The sequence below is a fragment of the Mirounga leonina genome, unplaced genomic scaffold (genome assembly GCF_011800145.1).
Source record: "Mirounga leonina isolate KUSES-001 unplaced genomic scaffold, KU_Mleo_1.0 Mir_127, whole genome shotgun sequence".
NCBI classification, from domain to species: Eukaryota; Metazoa; Chordata; class Mammalia; order Carnivora; family Phocidae; genus Mirounga; species Mirounga leonina.
The window spans coordinates 61,210,347-61,231,964 of NW_023270316.1; the positions used below are offsets into that span (position 1 = coordinate 61,210,347).

General features: G+C 50.7%; 1 protein-coding gene across 3 annotated transcripts in view; it reads right to left on the reverse strand.

Moving 5' to 3' along the window:
* Positions 1-4,263: 4,263 nt before the first annotated feature.
* Positions 4,264-21,618, reverse strand: part of ATP7B (ATPase copper transporting beta) — a 72,405-nt gene continuing 55,050 nt past the window's right edge. For all 3 annotated transcript variants that reach the window (XM_035003466.1, XM_035003465.1, XM_035003464.1), the window contains 12 exons: positions 17,857-17,984; positions 17,587-17,741; positions 17,229-17,363; positions 14,153-14,347; positions 11,838-12,020; positions 10,375-10,543; positions 8,854-8,997; positions 7,506-7,648; positions 5,893-6,096; positions 5,675-5,792; positions 5,067-5,169; positions 4,264-4,537 (listed from right to left, as the gene is read on the reverse strand). In XM_035003466.1, the coding sequence (XP_034859357.1) occupies positions 4,264-4,537; positions 5,067-5,169; positions 5,675-5,792; positions 5,893-6,096; positions 7,506-7,648; positions 8,854-8,997; positions 10,375-10,543; positions 11,838-12,020; positions 14,153-14,347; positions 17,229-17,363; positions 17,587-17,741; positions 17,857-17,984 (1,951 nt within the window). The remainder of the gene's footprint in view (positions 4,538-5,066; positions 5,170-5,674; positions 5,793-5,892; positions 6,097-7,505; positions 7,649-8,853; positions 8,998-10,374; positions 10,544-11,837; positions 12,021-14,152; positions 14,348-17,228; positions 17,364-17,586; positions 17,742-17,856; positions 17,985-21,618) is intronic.

Below are 21,618 nucleotides of genomic sequence, written 5' to 3' on the forward strand. Positions count from 1 at the left end.
CCTGTAATTTCAACCATTGTCATTGTCTTCACACAAAGGAAAACGGCAGGTAAGTAGACATCTCCCTCTGGAATAAACCCACACGGTGGTGTTTATGTCCCTGCCCATGTTGTGCGTGAAAACTCAGGAAGCAGAGTGGTTTCATTCCCACCAGCTCCACAGTGCACCCGAAGCCAGATCAGCGCTCCCACATACAGGGTCATCTGCAAAGGGAAACTGAGTCAGCATGATTGCTTGCTGAAAGCATTTCTTTGTATTATGCACTTCTTACCTGTTTTCTTTAAACAAAAGATGCGATTTAAGAAAAAGTTTTATGCAGAGTAGAACTTTTCTAACTCAAGAAGTATTTATATGCATTAGGGAATTTACCTGCTGAAATATTGACATGAATTTTTTTAAGAGAGAAGATTGCCACAAGCTGGGGAGGGGGGAGGAAGGAGGGAAGGGACAGAGGGAAAGAGAGAGAGAATCTTAAGCAGGCTCTATGCCCAGCGTGGAGCCCAACACAGGGCTCGATCTCATGACCCTGAGATCATGACCTGAGCCGAAATCCAGAGTAGGATGCTTAACTGACTGGGCCACTCAGGCGCCTGTTGATGTGAATTTTTTTAAAGCCAAAAAAAAAAATAAAAAAAATCTGTCTCTAATTCAAATAATCTTTTTTTTTTAAAGATTTTATTTATTTATTTGAGAGAGAGAATGAGATAGAGAGAGAGAGCATGAGACAGGGGAGGGTCAGAGGGAGAAGCAGACTCCCTGCCGAGTAGGGAGCCCGATGCGGGACTCGATCCTGGGACTCCAGGATCATGACCTGAGCTGAAGGCAGTCGCTTAACCAACTGAGCCACCCAGGCGCCCTCAAATAATCTTTTTCTAATTAACCTATTTGATGGGCTGATTTTGGTTTATGCTGGATTTTCTTAAAATAAAGGCCACTTTATTAATCTTGGTTTCTTAGCAAACTAGCAGAACAATTTGACTATTTTTTGCCATGTCAATTGGAAGGTGCCGTCTTTACCAAAAAACTAGATTATCCATTTACTTAAAAGGTTACCCCATCACAAGGCTTTACTAAGATCTTAAAGACTGAAAACTTACCAGGAATGGATAGACACTGTGATTTCTTCTGGTGCGTGTGGAATGGTTATCAGGGAGATTTGCTCATGTTTTAGAAGGATCTATTTTTTAAAGCAATGGAATCCCTTGCTAACGTGGTATCAACCCTCTCTTCCCACAAGGGGACATGCATACAGCATGAAATTCCCATACGTGGGCATCCAGAAAAACAGTCCAGCATGCCTGGCATGAAGCGCTACGTGGTGTGCTGGACGGACCGTGGGGCAAGCAAGTGGGACAAACCCCTGCCTGGTTCTCCCTGTGGTCATAGTGAGCCAAAAAGATATCACCTCCATGATTCTGCAGGGAAGTGCTGACCTCAGGATGGCCAGAGCGGGGGGAAGATCCCAAATCGGATAAAGGATAGGTTCCCCACACGTCTACGGAACCTACAATTAGGGCAGAATCCTGAAGTCCTACAGTTTGTGTCTGTGACTTCATAATGTCTATTTCCCTTTTTAGGAAGGTGATCACATGCCCCAGTTTGCCCGGAGAGTCTCGGTTTAGGCCAGTTGGCCTGGCATAATTATTAATAGCACCCCTTTCACTCTTAAAAGCGTCCTGGTTTGGATGATAAATTACCCTGTCACCTCACCTTTAGCTGGAGCTCACTCAGGGCCCCCTTGCCACTCCAAGATGCCCACAGAGCCTTCCCAGCAGAGTCCTTTGGTCCAGACATTTCTACTACTCCCCCTGCCCCACTCCTTTGGGGCCAAGGGACCCAAAATATAGCCCTCCTGATTAAAATGTGTATGTCTGAGATAGCCTTTTGTTGACAATTTCTGTCAAGCAGAGAAGTGCATCGAATGGGGCAGATCGAGGCCTGTGTCTGGCCCAGGGGGACAGGTACCCAGACAGGGGCTGTCCTCCAGAGAGTTCTCCCCACACACACACTGCGGGACAGGGGCTTGCAGGGTGCTGGGGCGGGGGGCGGGGGGGCGCAGATCAGAGGGTCTGGCCACTGGAGCGGGCCTCCACAGTGAAACCCGACCCTTCTCTGCCCCCGCCCCCCTTGCAGAAGAGGCCTTGCACTGGCCTCAATTATGCTTCTCGCATGCACAGAGCCAGCTAGAGGCAGCCTTTAGATGAATAAAAATAAACTTTATTCTAATACAGCATGGAAAGTTTTTGAAACAGGAACTCTTCTTATCTGACACACAAAAAATTCTTACCCCCTGAACATCTAAAGGTTATATTCTGTACAATTATATAAATATTTTCACGGCCATATACACATGAGGTTTATGGTCCTAAAAAGCCTTTGTGAAATCAATACAATTAGATCCTTTAGAAATGATTAACCTAGTTAGAAAACAAGAAACCCTCCTGAGCACAGCCAGGAATAAAGGAAGGACAGGGCAGGAAGAGGCCCGAGGGAAAGGAAGACTGAAAACGACAGGAACACAATGGAACCCACTGCAGGATTGTAGGGGGTAAGACCCAGCAACACGAGATTATAGGCAAAAATGGAAACAAACCATCGCAGGGAAAGGTGAGCTGATCCCGAGATCAAGTTTCATTCCAAGTCGCTAACAATGAATCGATCACCTGGCAGACTTGTTCTTCTAGGAGCAGGTGGCTTTTTCCTGTTTATTCCTGCCAACTGATATTCTGGTGGCAGCCACCGCGGAGAAAAGACTTCCCTGTTCTGGCATATGCGCGGGCTGTGCGACCTGGGCAGGATACCCAGCCTCTCTGAGCCTACCGCCCTGCCCGTCCGGCGTGGACAGCAGTATCTACTTGGCTGGTTTGTTGGGAAGATTACAAGTAGCCTAGAAAAAGTGCTTACACTGTCCCTGAAACATAACTGGTACTCAATAAATAAAACTATTTTGTGTGTGATAAGGGCTCTCTCTACCTTAAAATCTATTTTCTTTCTACTCGTGTACTACCATGTGGTTCCGCCAATCACCGCCGACTTGACGGTCTAAAACCGGCCCCATTCCTGCGCCTCTGACTTCCCACAATCACAAAGAGCCACTGAAAGTGTGAAACACGCTCTCCCTTGGGGCAGCAGTGGTGACTCCTTTCCTAAGGCGCCGGCCCCGTGTGCACAAGCAGAAGCTGCTGGAGAGTGTGATTCCCTCTTCTTCAGGTACGCGTTTCCGTGCAGTTGGCACCAGCAGGAGCACCACGGACGTGAACTCTACTGAACTCCGCGAGCTGACAGTCCCATAGCAGACCATGTCCCCGAAGCTCCCGGAGGTGTGCAAGGCGGTCTGGCAAGCGCACACACCTCCCCGCGGGACGCGGTTTCAAGCACGACAGGCCTCCGCATGTCCCAAGGACCTGGACCCCACAGGAGGCAGGGTTTCCCAGGTCTCAGGCTCTGAGACCCTCACTCCAGCGGGGTGGCAACAATCCACAAGGGCACACCATTCCGAGGAGCGAGAAGCCAGGACTCCGTGGCCAGGGGGCACACAGTCAGGAGAGAACTCCCCTCAGCCTGAAGAGAAGCAAGGCGGGCTCTCTGGCCGGCGCGAGAGGGAGCAGATGCGGGCCTGAGGGCAACAGCAGGGATCACTAGGGTCCTGCTGTCAGAGATCTGGCAGGGGTGGGCTGGGGTGGGCTGGGCCCAGTGTTAAGAACAGAAAAGGAAAGGCGATGCCGGCAGACGTCAGTGGGGTGTATTTGAGGTAAACTGTGGTCTCAGATACGCAACGCATGTGGGTGTCGTCAAAAAGAACCCAACACAAGGCTTCTCGTGAGTTCTAAGGAAAGGCCCAGCTAAGTTTTTGGTCCTGGTGAGATTTTCCTCATTTTATAAGCAGTCATTCCAAACACTAAAGCAGAGGTCTGCGAGGAGGGCTGGCTGTCCTCTCCTCTGCTAGAGTCCAGCAAGGTTCCCAACAAGCCCAGGCCAACAGCATGGTCAGCCCGGAAGCCTGGCCCCTGTGCTGGTGGGATCCAGGCACGGGGGGTGGGGGTGTGGGGCGGGGCCTACCCAGGAGCCACATCTGGACGTGGCACATGCTAGGAGGGATGACCAGGAATGTCCGGGGAGTCGAAGTCCCCATGGCTGGAGGGGAGCTTCGCCCATCCTGCTGCTGGTGCTGCACCTCTTTGGCCTGAGCCTCGGCCACGGGGAAAGCCAGGCCAGCTACTCACTGAGGAGATGGACCCCTGGCTCTGCACCCGCCTGGAGCTTTCAGATGCACTGCTCCTCATCTCTGTCATTCAGGAGCAGAGACCACTTGTCCCCACCATCATCAGCCGCAGCACTGTGTCGAGACAGCTTGTCGGACTTCAGGGAGGACAGAGACACCTGGCTGATGAAGCTGACCTGGTCCCAGGGCGTGGCCCTCGGGGAGTCCCGTCGCCGGTCATCCATGCCGATGTGCACGCTCACCTGTGACGCCGTCAGGGGCTTCATGCGGCCCTGGGCCTGCGCCTCATACCTCTCCAGGTCGGGCTTCTTATAGCTGCCAAGTGAGAATCCGGGAGCATTTGAGCCATTGTGGGCATAGGGGTTTTTTTTGTTTTTTGGTTTTTTTTGAAGGACGGCGAAGAGCTCTCACCAAAGTCTTTCAATAACGTATGGTATGGAAACCCCATGGATTTTAGGATTTTTAAAGGAGAGGGTATCGAGCTCCTAGGGTTCAGGTAAAGTTCGCCTGATTGAGAAACTTCCCATCCAAATGCCCGGCACAGTGTAGGCTGCCGTTAACTTTTGTTAAATGAAAGCACGAATAAACGTCTTTTCAAAAAAGGACAACTGATAATACCCGAGGACCGCACATGTACGTGGCATTTACACGAACAGTGCAGATGGCTGGGAGGTGCTGAATGACCCCCTCGTGGCGCTGGTCAGGTCATGACGCACACCTGCCGTGGTGCACTGGGCACCTGCGCCCAGCACCTGCCCTTCGCTAGCCCACAGGGCGGCTGGGTGGGGGGAGAAGGCCTAGCGAGCACCGCCTGTGGTGCGCGCTCCCGCCTTGAGGGACTCACCACTTGAGCTGCAGCGATGAGAGAACCACAGACACGGAGGAGGCCGCCATGGCCGCCGAGCCCATCCACGGCTGTAGCACGATGCCGATGGGCATGAAGACCCCTGGCCAAGGGAAGGACGACACTCACGCCACAGCTCAGAGGAGACGGTCCTCACCTTGGGCTGCCCCCTGTGAAGTTCCCCATCTTGGGGCGGCTCAGAAACCCCCACTGCTGTGTCATGACCATGTGCCCGCACGCCTCTGAAGTAGGCGGTCTCGGAGCTGGGCAGGGGGCTGCTGTCTAGGGGACTGGGGCCTCCCACCCACCCTGGTCTACCTGGGATAGTCCACAGGGGGCATCGTGGGCTTCAGGGGGAGCTGCAAGGGAACATGGAATCCCAGGGACCATCTTTGCAGCTTTCGTTTACCTTCAGAGACTTAGAAAGTGGAGAACATGATAAAATCAACTCTTTCTAAAATGTTTCTGCCCCGCCAGCCGGCCAGGCAGCCAGGCAGCCAGCGAAGTGGGCTACTCATTAAGTTGGGCAGAAACCCGGCAGGCAGAGAGAAGCCTTTCTGGCCGGCAGCTGGAGTCAAAGGTAACCTAGCAGGGGAGAGCCACCCTACCTGCGGCAATGGGTATTCCGATCAGGTTATAAATCAGCGCCAGCACCAGATTGAGGCGTATTCTCCAGACGGTCCTCTTGGACAGGTGAATGCTAGCCACCACATCGAGCAAATCATTCTGTAGGAGGAACACATGGTCAGTCAGGAGCTCTGTCCCGCGGCCCTCACCGCTTCCACAACTGGGACAACAGGGCACGAGAAGATACAGCTGAGCTTACTCTGATGAGGACAACGTCAGCAGCCTCAATGGCGACGTCCGTGCCTGTCCCGATGGCAATGCCCACATCAGCCCGGGCCAAGGCCGGTGAGTCATTGACCCCATCTCCCACCATGGCGACCTTCTTCCCTTCATTCTGGAGCTCCTGGACCTTGGCCACCTTGTGAGAAGGCAGGACCTCTGCAAAGACCTTGTTGATGCCAACCTAAAGGGAAAGGAAAACAGTCATCGAAAGAGAAATACATGCCAACCCCTGGTGTTGGCAAAGGATAGTGACCAGCAGCAGAAACCTGTGCGGCATCCTGCCCCCACTCCCTCCGGCCTCCAAGCCCAGTCAGCGACGTCAGTCACCAAACCCTAGATCCCAGGGCATGCCATTCCCGTGCCCCGCTTCCATGGTGGCTTTAGTTCTCCCCGCCCACCTCTCGGCCTCCCAATCCTCCTCCCTATCCCCACGATGGTCTTTCCAGAACAGTGGTCAGCTGGTCACGTTACTCTCCTGCTTAAAGACCCAGTGGAACCCACTTCCTCTGGGATGACATCCACACTTCTCAGTCTGCCTCCCAAGCCTCTCTGGACCCGGTCTCTGCCCGCCTCCAGCCCTCGCTGCATTCTGCCCCTTTCAGCTTCCTGCAGCTCTCCAGCCCTTGCCGTGGTGCTCATGCTGCCTGCTCTGTCCTGGAAATGTCAGCTTCCCTTTCTCCAACCTTCTCCCTCTTCTTCAAACGACCACTCCTGACTCAAGCATTTCCTCCCCTGGGAAGGTGGCTCCAGCCCCTGCCACGCTGGGGTCAGTTGGCGGCTCCCACATGTCCTGTGCACTTTTCTGTTGCAGAAGCGAGCAGCCTGGCCACTGGTCACCCTTCCCCCGAGGACAGCGAGCTGCTGGAGCGCAGGCGCCCTCTTCACTCCTCTCTGGAGCCTGTCACATGGATGGTGCTTAGTAAGTGCTCACTGAATGGATAAGTAAGTTTTAACCAGGAAAGGAGGCAGTACTCAACAAGTCCATCATTAGCAAGGAAGGCCGCGGAGAGGTACTGCTGCTTCCCTTGTAAGAAGCAGTTCACTTGCAAAAGCCTATGGTGCACACACGTTTGGGGAGGGTGTGTAATTTCAGGAATTTGCACGGGAGGCCTCGCCATGTGCGGGGTCGGGCAGGCATACAGCACGCACTTGGAAGTGAGGGACTCAGCCGTCTGTCCCCCGCACAGGGCGTGAGAAGAGCTGAGCGGACAAATCGCTCCCTTAACACAAAGCCTCGGAAGTCGTGTGTTGCAGCTCTCGAGCCATGATCTTTGTTTTTGCCCCATTGGAAAGACAGACAGAGAGAGTGCTGGACTTGCGTTTTCCAGGGCAGCAGCCTGTCCTGAGCTCAGACATCCAGGCCCCAGGGACGTGAGCTTGGCGACGGCAGCAGAGTGGTCTCGCGTGGGACGCTGCACAGCTCGGGACAGAGCAGAGCGGGCGGAGCGAGACGCACCCGGCGAGGGGAGGCCGGAAGCAACGTGAGCGCTCGGAGTACCGGCGCCTCCTGTGTTTCTTCCAACTGCTCCGGGGGGCTTAAAAGCAATTTCAAAGGGGGACGATCCCCCGCCCCCGGGCCCTGGCACACACCTGGGTGGCGATGGCTCTGGCTGTCCTCCGGTTGTCCCCTGTGATCAGAACCACGTCCACACCCATGCTCTTCAGCGTGTGCACGGCCAGGGCTGCCTCCTGCTTGACGGCATCCGCGATGGCGATCATGGCGCAGAGCACGCCTGCGGGAGACACCCTCGGTGAGGCCACAAGGGCGAGCACCGGGCAGCCCGGGGCCAAAGGAGGCTGTGCTACCGGAAACAGTTTCCAGAGTGGAACGTCACATGTGAACAACAAGACGCCAAGTTACAGAACAGAACCCGGTTTTGATTTTGTTTTTTTAAAAATGACCTACATTTACAGATGCATACAAAAGTCTGGAAGGAATAGGAAACGTTAACGGTGGCTCTCTAAGGGGTAGGACAAGGAGCCATTGCATTTTCTTCTTTATAGCTCTCAGGATCTTCCCAATTTCCTGCAAGGAACAACTATTACTTTCCAGAGTGCCTGGCTCATAATAATAATACATGTTAGCTATTAAGATATGAGAAATAGAATGAATACAATAAACGTTACTGAAAAGTGACGGGTGTCCAAACAGAAAATCAGTCCTTCCTTTTTCTCTCCCTACAGAAAGCATTTGTTTGGGGGGCGTCTGTTGGAGCGCATCCTCACAGAGTGAGGCAGGAAGGCATTCGAGGACTGAGGTGTGGCAGAGCAGATGCGGGGAGTGAGTGGTGTGACAGAGGGCACAGCTCCTCCAGCAGAGCTGGTTCTGATCTGAGGAGCCGAGGGGACTGCAGGTGTATAAGGACTTCGGAAAGGACACGGCGGAGTGAGCAGGAAAAAAAGAGTGGGAGACATATTTAACATATTTAGTTGAAGCATTAAAAATAATAATTTATGTTGCTTATCTGCATAGAGTTTTACTTCTAATAAGCAGAAACTACCATTAACAAGGTAAGATTCCAATCATCTGAGGTGTAAAGGCCCAGACACACTATCTTGGGGAGCTCTGAGGAGGGGCAGCGATCTCATTACTTAGGTCCCTATGTGTGAAACGCCTGGACAGCGAGCTACTGCTGGGTGTGCAGTGATGGAGGAGGAGGAGGGTGATGGACCCGCTGGCTTGGACAGAAGCAGACAGTGATGGCGAAGGCAGCCGAGCTGCCTCACTCTCGGGGGGAGGTATGGACAGAGCGAGAGAGGACCTCCGGACCGAGAATGAAGTGAGAAACTGGCAAGGCAACCTTTTGGAACACAGAATTTAAATTAACAGAGAGGAAGATTTATTAGGGGAAAAAAAAAAGGAGAAAGTCTATTTTTGCCAGATAGCCCCAAGAAACTCCACTGCTGAGAGCAGAAGAAGGCGAGGGTGGGGTGGTACCATCAATGGCCACCAGGATGGCCGTCTGGCCTTTCATCTCATGATCTGTCATCGCGTCACTGATGTCGCTGGAAATGGTTAGGCCGTTGCGCCTCATCCATTCGCGGTTCCCAATCAGCACAGAGAAGGTCTGGGGGGTCGCATCTGTTCAAAAGAGTCTGTGGTTATTCCCAAACAGTCCAATTTTACTATGAGAAAGGACTAAAAACCATGGAATCCTTTTAACAGCAGAAAGTCCCGTGTAACTGTTTTGAAACAGTAGCTAGCACGCACTTCTCATAACACCACCCTTAAAGGACCAGGGAAACAGTAATTAACGTGTGGAACGTCGGGCGGGGGGGGTCCAAAGGGGGTGTGAAAAGGTACGTGCAGTGTGTGCAAAAATGATATAAACATTGGGTAGTGTCCTTATTTGCCTTTAAGAGGTATCTGCTGGTTCCTTTTCTGCAGAGATTAGAAGCAACAAGTGTAGCTGGGTATAGATGACCCAAGGTGCGTCAGCAAATAACAAGTCTACTTCTGTGAAATGTTTAAAAGCTGTACCTCCTAAAAGGCCAGGTGAGCCTTTCTCCTGTCACCTTCCATGTGTGCCGCTAACCTAGGGGTCACCACACAGGCCAGTCCTGGTAGCTAAATGGAAGCGTCATGCTGGGGTCATGCTGGGTTCTGAATTACTAGAAGGTGGCAGATGGCTTCTAACAATACCCCAGTGCACTTAAGAGAAAACACCAGACACGGGCGTTTTGGGTGCAGAGGGTGTCCACATTCTCGTGCTGATGGCTAGCAAGCTATCTCCAGAATCAGAAAAGCCGTATTCACTCCAAGCAGTACCCCTTGTTGGCTTGGGCAGACCACTTCCATCTGGCTTCCCTGCTGCTGCCAGCTCTGTAAATACGACACATGCCATCGGGGTTCTACAGCACGGGAGGGAGACTGGAGGAGCAAAAGTAGAATTCCCATCTGTCCCCTTTATAGCTTAGAGAAGCAGCACTGACTTGGGTAAGAAAGAGGAGGCTCAAGATTATGGGTCACAGAAGCAATACTCTAGGGGCGCCTGGGTGGCTCAGTCATTAAGTGTCTGCCTTCGGCTCAGGTCATGATCCCAGGGTCCTGGGATCGAGTCCCGCATCGGGCTCCCTGCTCCGCGGGAAGCCTGCTTCTCCCTCTCCCACTCCCCCTGCTTGTGTTTCCTCTCTCGCTGTGTCTCTCTCGGTTAAATAAATAAATAAAAACCTAAAAAAAAAAAAAAGAAGCAATACTCTGAATTGCAGTAACATCCGCTACTTCTGTTGGCCATTAGCGTCAAGATTCAGAAGTATCAGAGAACCCAACAATGGACAAATGGCAGGCTTTCCTGGGGGAGGCGGGCACGCGGCACCCCGGCCCAGAGCCGCCCTTGTCCACAGCCGGGGCCCCACAGCCGTGTGCCGGCCTGGAGCTCTCTGGTTAGGCACGCTGCCGGCTGACCCAGCCGGGCCCAAGCCGTGGCAGGCCGGGCAGAGAGACAAGGGCCAGAGATACCTATCGCCTCGGGAACGCTGCCAGTCCTGCTCAGGGGAGCAGCCTGTTTGCTCTGCTGGCGCTCGCCGTGGGCCAGGATGCCCTCCACGCTACTGACTTTGCAGCCGATGCCACAGCCCGGCACTGCCTGGAAGTCCGTGCAGTATCCCAAGGTCTCGGTTCCCAATTCCTGTGAAGCCAGGGAGAGAGGGGAGGTGAGCAGGAAGCAGGAGAGAGCGGCACCGACCACGAAAGCAGGATTGCGCCGGTGAGAAGATCGACTAGTAACTCGGCAACTCCTTCTCTCACCCGACACAGACATTACAATTATTAAATGGATGCCTCATGACACGGGACGAGGGGCAGACTAGGCAGGAGAAGAGCAGTTCATGGCAAATGCCTCAAATTAAAGGAGGTGGGGGGAGCAAAAAAGAGAAGAGATATTATTTTTATGTTGCAAATAATCTCATGAGAATGATGGAACAGGCAAGAGGTAACAAAGCTGCTTGGAGGCCTTCAGGAGGTCACTGCCCATTTACAGGCCCTGTGGGGGGGGGCGAGTGCAAAAGGAGGAGAAAGACGTGAGGCGCTGCTTCCTTTGGGGTTAACTACACAGCAAAGGAGGGATGACAGAGCACGTTCATCCTGAAACATCACGAGAGAGGGGGAAATGGTGGTCTGAATGACCCTACACAAGACACCAACGCAAGTTTCTGGAAGACTCCCTGTCCAGGTAGAGCTGTCAGCTTTGCCCCAAGGCATTAATTGTATTTGCCCAGACCGTTTAAAATTTTTCAGGGCAATATTCTGGCACATCCTGCTGCTTCTATATTTAGACTGAAAAGAGAAAACGCAACAGGACCTTTCGTCTGGAGAGGTCAAAGGATGAATGCTTTCCCATTAACTGCCAAGAACCCACTGGGCATTCTGCTCACCTCTGCTGGCGCCTCTCCATTTCACTGCCCCCGGTTGAGGGGCTTTCTCCTCGTCTCGCCCAATCCCCCATTCCGTTCTGTATCCCCTTTGCACTGAGCACTCATTAAGGACTGAACTAATACACCATCTGTCCTCCCCACCGGACCATCAGCTCCCAGAGGGTGGAGTTCACATCCGAGCAGTTTTTGTTGTTTCAAGCACAGATGCTCAGTACATGCTCTCTAAGTGACTGCTAACACTTAACTGCCTTTGTGATGATCTGGAAATGGGATGGGGGACCCATCACTGACAGCTACATCTCCACCTGCTCCACAGAGGCCTGCTGAGGGGTTCCCAGGGCCCATAAGCCCAGGCCTCCTGCAAGGCAGCTGACCCAGGTTACAGAGGCAGCAGAAGAAGCATGTGAGGAGGAAGGTGCTTGGAGGCTTTCAGCCAGTGAGAGCAGAGAAGGCGGCCAGCCGGGGCACGGAGGATGGGGGGGGGTGGCGGGGGGAGGGCTGATGGGGGGGCGAGGAGGCGAGGGATGAGCAGTGCCCAGGTCCACATACCTCTTTACAGTACTTGGTGACGGCCATGCCCAAAGGGTGCTCGCTGCTGGCCTCCGCAGTCCCCACCACAGCAAGAACCTTCCTGAGGGGCATCGTGGCCACATCCACAAGCAGGAGGACCCTCATGACTTTGGGGACCCCATGGGTAATGGTGCCAGTTTTGTCAAACATCACAGTCTTTATCTGCCAAAACAACCACATCTTGGTGACCACAAATACAGATGGAAGGGACTTTAAGAGCCTGCACAATCTTGAGGCAGAACTCCACTCAACCTAGCTCCAGCAGGTAACAACACCCCTTCATATAACCCTGTTAACACACTACCCTACAATCAATCCCGGGGTTCAACCACTCCCACGACAAAGACACGGTTTCCCTTTCTACGCAGCCTAAACAGTCTGCACTGTGACTTAACCTTCCTCAGGTTGAGCCAGAAACTGTCACCCCAATTTCAAAGGAGATGGCACGGGACCATCTTCTGGAAAGTGACACCACGCAGATTTCCCATGTCAGGACCCTGGCCGTCTGCCCATCTCCCTGTGCAGTTTCTCTGGCCTGCCTGAGTGCACACACTTATTGAGAATAAGGAGCTCGCACTCCAGGTTCAAGAGAGGAAGGGAGGGGCGCCTGGGTGGCTCAGTTGTTAAGCGTCTGCCTTCGGCTCAGGTCATGATCCCAGGGTCCTGGGATCGAGCCCCGCGTCGGGCTCCCTGCTCAGCGGGAAGCCTGCTTCTCCTTCTCCCTCTGCTGCTGCTCATGCTCTCTCTCTCAAATAAATAAATAATCTTAAAAAACAAATGAAAAAGAGAGAGAGAGAGAGAGAGAAAGGGAGCGTTCCCTGGCTGTAATAACAAGCAACCACCAGAGCCAATTTCCGCACCCAGCCCACTTGGTCAATGGCAGCTTGCACCAGTCCCCATGGGTCTGGGTTTTGCCAGTCGATACCTGTGTCCATGGCCAGAGCCCACCCGTCCTTGATGCCCATAGCTCCCCAAACCCTACAGAAGGCCAGCTGCTTGCTGTGGCCAGAATGTCCCCCTCACTTAGCCAACAACTGATGCTGAGCGGCGGTCTCTGCACTACAACTGGTCCTCCTCCAACAATCCTTGCACCAAGCAGCCACAGCGATCTTCCCAACAGTAACCCAGTCCCACCCCGCAGGCGCTTCAGACCCATCCTCGGCTCCCTGCTGTTCTCTGGGTCTTACACGTTCTGAAGCCTTGATGCAAACTCCAAGGCCCTTCCAGGCCCCGCTCTCCCTGCCCTCCTCCCTCAACAGCCTCATCTCCTGTCAGTTTCTCTCTCCCTCTCAATGATTTTCTTTTGGTTCTTCGTCATTTATTCCGTAAATAACTGCTGAGGGCTTCCAGCGTGCCTGGCACCGGGCAAGATGCTGGGGACACAATGGTGAGGAAAAGTTCACAGTCCCTGATCTTACGGGGTCGATGATGTGGCCGTCCAGCCTCCTTTCCAATCTCCACTGCCTGGCTAACTCCAGCTCGACTGGGTGGTCCCAAATGAACCTCTCTATTTCCTTCTCTGCCTGTGTACCCCCTCACCCCTGGGCCAACACCTGCGAATGCAGGTCAGGTCCCCACTACACTGTCCTCCCAGGCTTGCGCTCGCACAGATGTGTGGTTTACTGACCCCACATCTGCCTCTCCCCCTAACGTGGGAGCTCCTTGACAGCCGAGGTCCCTGGCCATCGCCGGGGCCTAGCACAGGACCCACACACGGTAAGGGCCCAACAAATACCAAGTAAATAAATGGAGAGATAAATAAATGGAGGGATGGGCATGCTGGGCCCAAGATTCTCCACAAACACTGCTGCTGACTATTCCACTCCCAGAAGTCAGGGTCCCTCTGCTAATCACATGGATATGCTCCGGTACTTTCCTCTGAGCCCGACTACCTGGGTGTGAGTCCCGGCTCTGCCATGGATTAGCTGCAGGCCTTTGGGAGAGTTCCCTCGCCTCCTCCTGCTGAGCTTCCTCATCTGAGAAATGGGAATAATAAGCACCTATCTCAAAGAGTTGTTAATGAGATTAAATCAATTCATATTTAATCCTGCAACTGTTAGCCGTTGCTATTATCATTCCCAGTCCCTGCTGGCTTCCTGTTATACTTAATTAACAGGGCTGCCCTCAAACCTCTTCCAGGTTTTTCTCTTAATACAGAATTTAAACAGATACTACTTGCCCTCCGACTTTCTTCAGTTTCCAAAAAAAAAAAAAAAAAAAAAAATCACATAGTAACAGCTACAGAGTCATTCCAGCCAAGACCTCAAGGGATAGCCAGAGGTGCAAGGGCCAACCTTGTGGGCCATCTCCAGAGGCTTGCCTCCTTTGATGAGGATGCCATTCTGGGCGGCCACCCCAGTGCCCACCATGACTGCCGTGGGCGTGGCCAAGCCCAGGGAGCAGGGGCAGGCAATGCACAGCACCGTGATGGATGTCTGGAACGCAAACCGGATGATCACCTCTGCCTGGGAGATATGCTTGTTGGGGGTCTGAAAAGAGGAAAGAGATAAAGGCAGGCTGGGGGTTAAAGGAGGAATCTCACTGACTTCTAATCACATAAGAACATTTCAGCGTGGGCAGCAGGACCTGAGATGTGTGATGAGCTGGGGTTTGGGAAACACGTGCAGTCCTTCTACACGTCTGCTTCAGTGCTCTGTTATCACCTGGCTCACTTTACTGGTCCCCACCCCAGTTCCCCAACTTGACGCTCTAGGCTTTCCTCTGAGAGAGCCATGAGGAGAGGAGAGAGTCATATAAAACTCCCTACCAGAGGAAGGTGCCCAGACTCCAGAATTGGCCCGTGTACGGCCATGCCCCGGCCCTGACACTAATTTAACATCTCTGCGTGTCAGCTCCCTCATTCAGAATGGAGACGGTAATACCAATAACGCCCAACTGTTGTTGGAAGGATTATATGAGCTAATACCCATATAAATACATATAAACACATAAATATACATTGTACAATACCTGGCACGGGAGAAGCGTCTAAGAAACTGTAACTGTCACATTATCAATATTACATATTAACAATACTATACATTATTACTGTTATCATTATTATGAAAACTTTAAAAAATGATAGGTCTCCAAGGAATCCACCCTAAGGTGATAATCATACCAGTGGCCAAAGATACAAAGATATTTATCACAGCGTTTTTTTCAAAAAACTAGAGATACCCGATAGGGAACTGGGGAATTAAATTGTGAAGATGAGGTGCATAATGAAATATTATTCAACTGTTGAATCGATGATGCATACCTATACTTGTTGACATGGAAAGATACCAGCAACATTGTTAAATAAAAAAAGCAAGTACAAAACGGCATGTGTTGTGACTGAATTAGTGCAAAATTATCTGCCCATGTCTCTATATAGCCTTTCAACGATACTGGAAAGAGGTTTACCAAAGTGCAAAAAATCGTTACTCCTAGGGATGGGATTTGCAGCCATCTTTATTTTCTTCTATTTTTTCCACTATCATTTTCTTTGCAAACCCAAAGCAAACAAAATATGGGTCTCCTTTCCAGTTACCTGCCGACACATATGGGTACTACTATTCGCATTCTGACATCTTGATTTACCTTGGTTTATTTTGCAAAATGGCAGGTATCTCTGGAGCACAATCAGGAGACGCTAAATTCACTTTAATCACAGTATGTTTTCTAAATCAAGGATACAGACCACGATCTCTTTAGCTTCCATCTACACTTTATTCCTTGATTTTGAAAGGCAGAATTCTAAAATAAGGTGTATTATTAAAGAGTCATTTCACTTCGATTAGAAACAGTTGGATTTAGATAGAGGGACACTATTTAAGACATCATGCAATTTTTAGAAATAAAGATGTGATTTAAAAAAAAAACAGTAATTCTCATCAAAATAGCACTGGGCATTCTGATGGGATTGGTGGACTTCTAGAGGGTGACATGAACCTCTCCCTACAAATGACTTTTAGACAGCAGGGTGATAATATCTTAAAGGAACATGCAGTACCTCATTTGCCAGCATCCTCCCTGATATTGCAGATAAAAACAAAAGAAGCCAAAGTAAGATGGAAAGGCAGGGAACAGCAGAAAGGCCCATATTCCAACTTGTTTAGGAACTTTTCCCACAGCCACATGCCAATGAGCTGCTCTCCCGCAAAAGCAGAAATTTGAGACAGTCAGGTGCCGTAATAGCCACTGGCAAATTCTAGGAATATAGTCATAGGTCATTCTTCAAAGTACCGAGGTCTCCTTAGATGTCAGAAAGAGCTTAACTTGGACATTTTTCATTTTAGGATAGGAAATTTGAGAGAGAAAATGACATCTTAGTAAATGACATGCACCCCAAGAATTTCAGATATGCCTTTAATTATGAGTAGACCTTTTTTTTAAAGAAAAAAATTATCCATTCCATATTTACAATTTCTTATTCTATGGCTCTAAGGTAAAATAGGCATTCAATTTGGCTAAGTAGGAGATACTTTAAGCCATAGATAAAACACTGTTCCCCTCATTGGGCAGTTATCAAATACGACTCCAACTGAGCCATTCCCTGCTGAGGAACATCAAGGTTTCTCAAGCTCAGCACTACTGACATTTGGGGCCAGATGATTCTTGGTTGTGGGGGGCTATCCTTTGCATGGCAGGATGTCTGGCATCCTCAGTCTCTACCCACTAGATGTCAGTAGCATTCCCTCCCCAGTCATGACAACCAAATGTCTCCAGACATTGCCAAATGTCTCTGGGGACAACAAAATCACTCCCAGTTGAGAATTACAGTTCTTACTTCTCGAGCAGAAAAGGTTATTTTTGTACTTTCCACTTTTTTTGGAAGTTTGACAAAACAGTATTTCCTAAGATAGTATTCGTCGTCTACCTTTTAACTCAAGAAAGCATATTCCATTGTCTCGTGTATGTTTAATAAGTATTTATTATTAAAAAGCTATTAGCATTGCCTGGGAAGCCGCAAGGTTGAAGATAGTATTGTCAGATATAGAGAGCAAAAAACATATTTTTCTTAAAATCTGTTAAAATGATATTATCATGCCCTCAAAATTGTGAAGTGACCTATGATATGGGCCTCATAACTCCAGAAATGGCCAAGATCTCATTATGTGAATGTTTTAGGCATGACAACTGAGAGCTAACTGGTGTCTGGGAAATTATTTAACTAGAAGGCAAAGGGCATCTTTAAAAAAACTTGCAGAAATAGAGTGACTGATGGTCCTATCTTGGCTACGATTGTGCTGCCAATAAGTGAAGCAAGCAAATAAATGTAATGGGTAATTAAAGCCCAATGAATCTAAGATATGAGAGAACAGGATTAATGGCAAGAGATTATTTAAAACACAGCAACCATACTGCCCAAAGCATTCAACTTACAGGAAAGTATTTCTGAACAACACCAAAATCGATAAAACCGATTATAATCCATACCACCAACGTCAACGTTGAAATGATGATGATAAATGGGACAAAATATCCACTAAACCGGTCAGCCAGTTGCTGAATGGGTGCCTATGAAAATAAAACACCAAGACCATGAGAAATTACAATCCACAAAGAAATACGTCCCCACAGGCACGGGCAAGCACTGGGGTTCTGAGCCCCCTCGATTGGTAAGTTAACGCTTACTAATCACTCTCTACTCAGCAAAATCTGCCTGAGTCTATGAAACTCTTAGAATAACTTTTAAAATGAGGAAGTTGACATTATGTTATTTTTTAACTTTCTTCATTACCTTTGACATCTGAGCCTCTTCCACCAATTTCACAATCTGAGCCAACGTGGTGTCATTGCCCACATGGGTGGCATTAACGAGCACAGAGCCGTGTGCATTTATAGACCCAGCAATCACTGTGCTTCCAGGTTTCTTCGTGACGGGCATGGCTTCTCCTAGAGGTGGAGAAAAGAGATCAACCGTAACGCACTCAGCCCCCATTCAGTATTCACGTGACCCGGCAACTCCTGTGATACCCACCCACAGGGAACAGGAGACAAGCCACCTAACCTGTGATGAGGGACTCGTCGGCCATGGTGTTGCCTTCCAGGACTTTCCCATCCACTGGGAACTTTCCCCCAGGGACAACTTTGATGATATCACCCCGCTGCACCAGCTCCATGGGTACCTGCTCCTCTCTGCCAACAAAACCATTCAGGTTACGCACACAGCAATTAACCAGAGCTCAACCCTCTTGGTCTGCCGCCCAGCTCAGGTTCTCGACAAAGTGTTGGACATGCTCTTTGCTTTACACCGAGCAGCAGTATTCATTTTCAGATAAAGCCACTATTTATTGTGCAAATACTAAGGGGCAGGCACTTTACTAGGCACGGGGAAGAGAGCTGGGAACAGGACAGCCAAGTCCCTGTCCTCAGGAAGACCCATTCTGCAGAAGAAACAGGTAACAAGACAGTTCCAGGTATTAAATAAGTGTTAGGATGCAAACAATGTGACTGGAAGGCTTTTTCTGGGGGGGAGGAAGGGTTCACTTGGAAGATGAACTGAGATCTGCATGATAAGAGGGGCCAACATACAGGCGAAAGAAAGTTCAAGGGGAAAAACCCAACTAATGCAAAGGCCCCAAGGCAGGCAGGAAGGGTGCCCTGGAGAACCAGGAAGAGAAGCAGGCAGTCCAGATCCTGTGGGGACTTGCGGAGCAGAGTACGGGCTTTGGATGTAAGGTTTTTACTGGGAAGTGACATAATTTGATTCACATTGTCAAGTCCTCTCTCTGGCTGCTGTATGCGAGCGGGCGGCAGGGACAATACTAGAAGCCGGGGGAAGAGGTGCACTGTTGCAACAGCCAAGCAAAGGACAGCAACGGCTAAATGCGGAAAGAAGAGAATCAAAGAGGGAGCCCTAAGCTCTGTTACTGCGATGGAGGCAAGTGTACCGAAGCAGCTGAGGGAGGGCGAGAGAAGGGAAGGAAAAGAAACGAAATAAAGACCTTCGTGTTGACCCCCTTTGGGTCTGGGATGCCTATCTGACTTCCAGGGAAAATGTCAAGCAGGGAGTGGAAAACGGAACTTGAGCTGAGAGGAGGGGGCAGAGCTAGAGGTGCAAATCCAGGAGCTGTCCCAACACAGATGGCAGTTCCAGCCAAGAAATGGTGCGAGCGCACCTGGGTGTGCGAGTGGAAAAGAGAAGGAGTTCTAGAACTAAGCCCTGGGGCCAGACAACATCTGGAGGCTGAGCAGGTGGAAGGGCGCGGGTAGACGGGGCGGGGAGGCCCGCGAGGTGGGGGAGCAGGTGTCCCTGTCCAGCCGCCAGATAAGCAGACTTCATCACACTCTGCACTTGGGCTTGGTACCTCCGTGAAGGTCAGTCACACGTGCATAAGGAACAAAACCAACAGTAAGTTTTCAATGGAGAGACTGGGGGGCAGGGGGAATGCTGGTGAGGGGCCGAAAGGAAGATAAACCTGGCAGTTGTTGGGCTGGGGTACATGGAAGGCAGCTATGCTAACCACTATACCACCAACGCGGGCTGGGGTACATGGAAGAGGTCTCCTGTGGGCGGGGGGGGGGGGGCAGTTTCAGAAGCTGCTGGAGGCGGCGGCCCAGCGGGAGGGGTGGAAGAGAGCACGGGAAGCCAGCAGACAGCAGCTCGGGCCGCTTTCACGGGAAGATGTGCTGGAACAGGGAAAAGAGCAGGAGAGGGAGAGGGTCAGACGGGACCGTGCGAGCCGTAGGTTTGTGAGGGCTGGATGCTGGGGGCGTTGGCCCGAGACAGACAGACATGCGGTGGGGGAGACGAGGGTAGGGCAGGAGTGGGAGACAGCCAGCCGGAGGCCACCAGGGAACCGCCACAGGGGCCAAATACACGTCACTGTATACAGCCGACCCTTGAATGGCCCGGTTTGCACCACGCAGGTACAGGCGGGGTTTTAATAAATACAGTACAGAAATAGAAATACGTTTTCTCTTCCTTCTGATTTTCTTGACATTTTTTTCTCTCGCTTACTTTATTCTAAGAACACAGCATATAATAACATACAAAATAGGTACTAACCGACTGTTTTATGTTGTCAGTAAGGCTTCTAGTCAACAGTAGCTTATTAGTAAAGTTTTTGGGAGTCAGAGGTTATATGTGGATTTTCGACTCTGCGCTGGGTCAGCGCCCCTAAGCCCCACCGTTGTTCAAGGGTCACCCGTTTATAACAGTGCCTCATGACCAAACGGTGATAAAAGCAGATACGCAGGCTCTGAGGTTTACGTTACACACTCCCTTCATTCCACAAGGACTACATTCAAACTACCACAGAGAAAAATGTACAATAAGCTGCCTTATCAACATGCGAAGGTAACACAGACCTTTACTGAGTGTACATACTGTGCTAGATTTGTACAGGTTTTTTTCTCACTGAATCCTCCCAAAAGTATATGAGGTAAGTGATACTCACTCCCAGTAGAGCAAAAACCTGAAGATTTCTTAGAAAGGCACGAAACTGAATCTACATGCCCATTTCTTTAAACATTGCTATGTATAAATGTATAAAACTTGGGAACCAAAATGTGCAGAGACGGTAAATATTTACATCAAAATTTTCTTTTTTAAAAAATTGTGCAGGAGGGCGCCTGGGTGGCTCAGTTGGTTAAGCGACTGCCTTCGGCTCAGGTCATGATCCTGGAGTCCCAGCATCGAGTCCCGCATCGGGCTCCCTGCTTGGCGGGGAGTCTGCTTCTCCCTCTGACCCTCCTCCCTCTCATGTTCTCTGTCTCTCATTCTCTCTGTCTCAAATAAATAAATAAAATCTTTAAAAAAACAAAAAAAATTGTGCAGGAGCATCCTCTGCAAAATGAGGATTCAAGAGTTGCCCCCTCCCTGCAAGGCTCTGAGCACACACCGCTCAGGCTGGTGTGCATAAATACAGGCTCAGTGTATTTACAGACACTGTGTGCACCAGATGCCAGGGACACGGTGGGGAGCAAAGTAGACACGGCCGGGCCTTGGGAGCTCGGAGTCCTCGGTAGGGCACTGGTGAATCACAGGGCAGTGGGGCCATCTGGGTCAAATCCTGGTACAAAGCCACAGTGTCCTCTTTTCTACAATGGTGATTTTGTTCCAGGATTACCTGAGATGATGCGTGTTCAGTACTTAGTACCGTGCCTGGCATGCGGTGAGCGCCCCGGGAATTTCACTTAATGGACGTTTTCCCTAGTGACAGGCCTCTGTGTAGCAGGCACTGTGCTGGACTTGGGTACGAACAGGACAAAGCAGAGCCTTCCTCTCAGGATGCTGACACCCCAGAAGCCACAAGCAGACTCATGAATGTAAGTTCAGTAATGGCCATAATACAAGAAACGGGGTGGGAAAAGGAGGGGCGCCCTGAAGTCTCAAGTGCTGGGAGTAGATATGAGGAAACCCGTTTGCGGGCTGGGCAGGGTGGCAAACCGGGAGGAGAGGAGGACTCTCCATAATCTGAGAATGTTCTTTGCTGCTTCTTAAAGTCTCCCAGTGATGGAGATGCCCAGGCCCTTCCCCTCTGAGGCCTGTCTACGCGACCTGGAGGAGTTTCCCATCACACCAGGTCCTCACTTGGTAAGAGAGGCCTGTCAGGAGAAGGAGCACCTGCTCACTTGAGAAGGGGCATCGGGAGCTAATGGCAGAACCTTCTCCCCCGGAATAACCTAACTACTAAGCTTTAGAAGGTTCGCTTCTACGGGGATTCTTCAAGAAATTGGCACCCATGTCCAACTGGGTGCCATTCTAAGAAACCTTTAGTAATGTCAGTCTCTGCTTAATCTGAAGTTGAATTTCCCCTTTGATTTG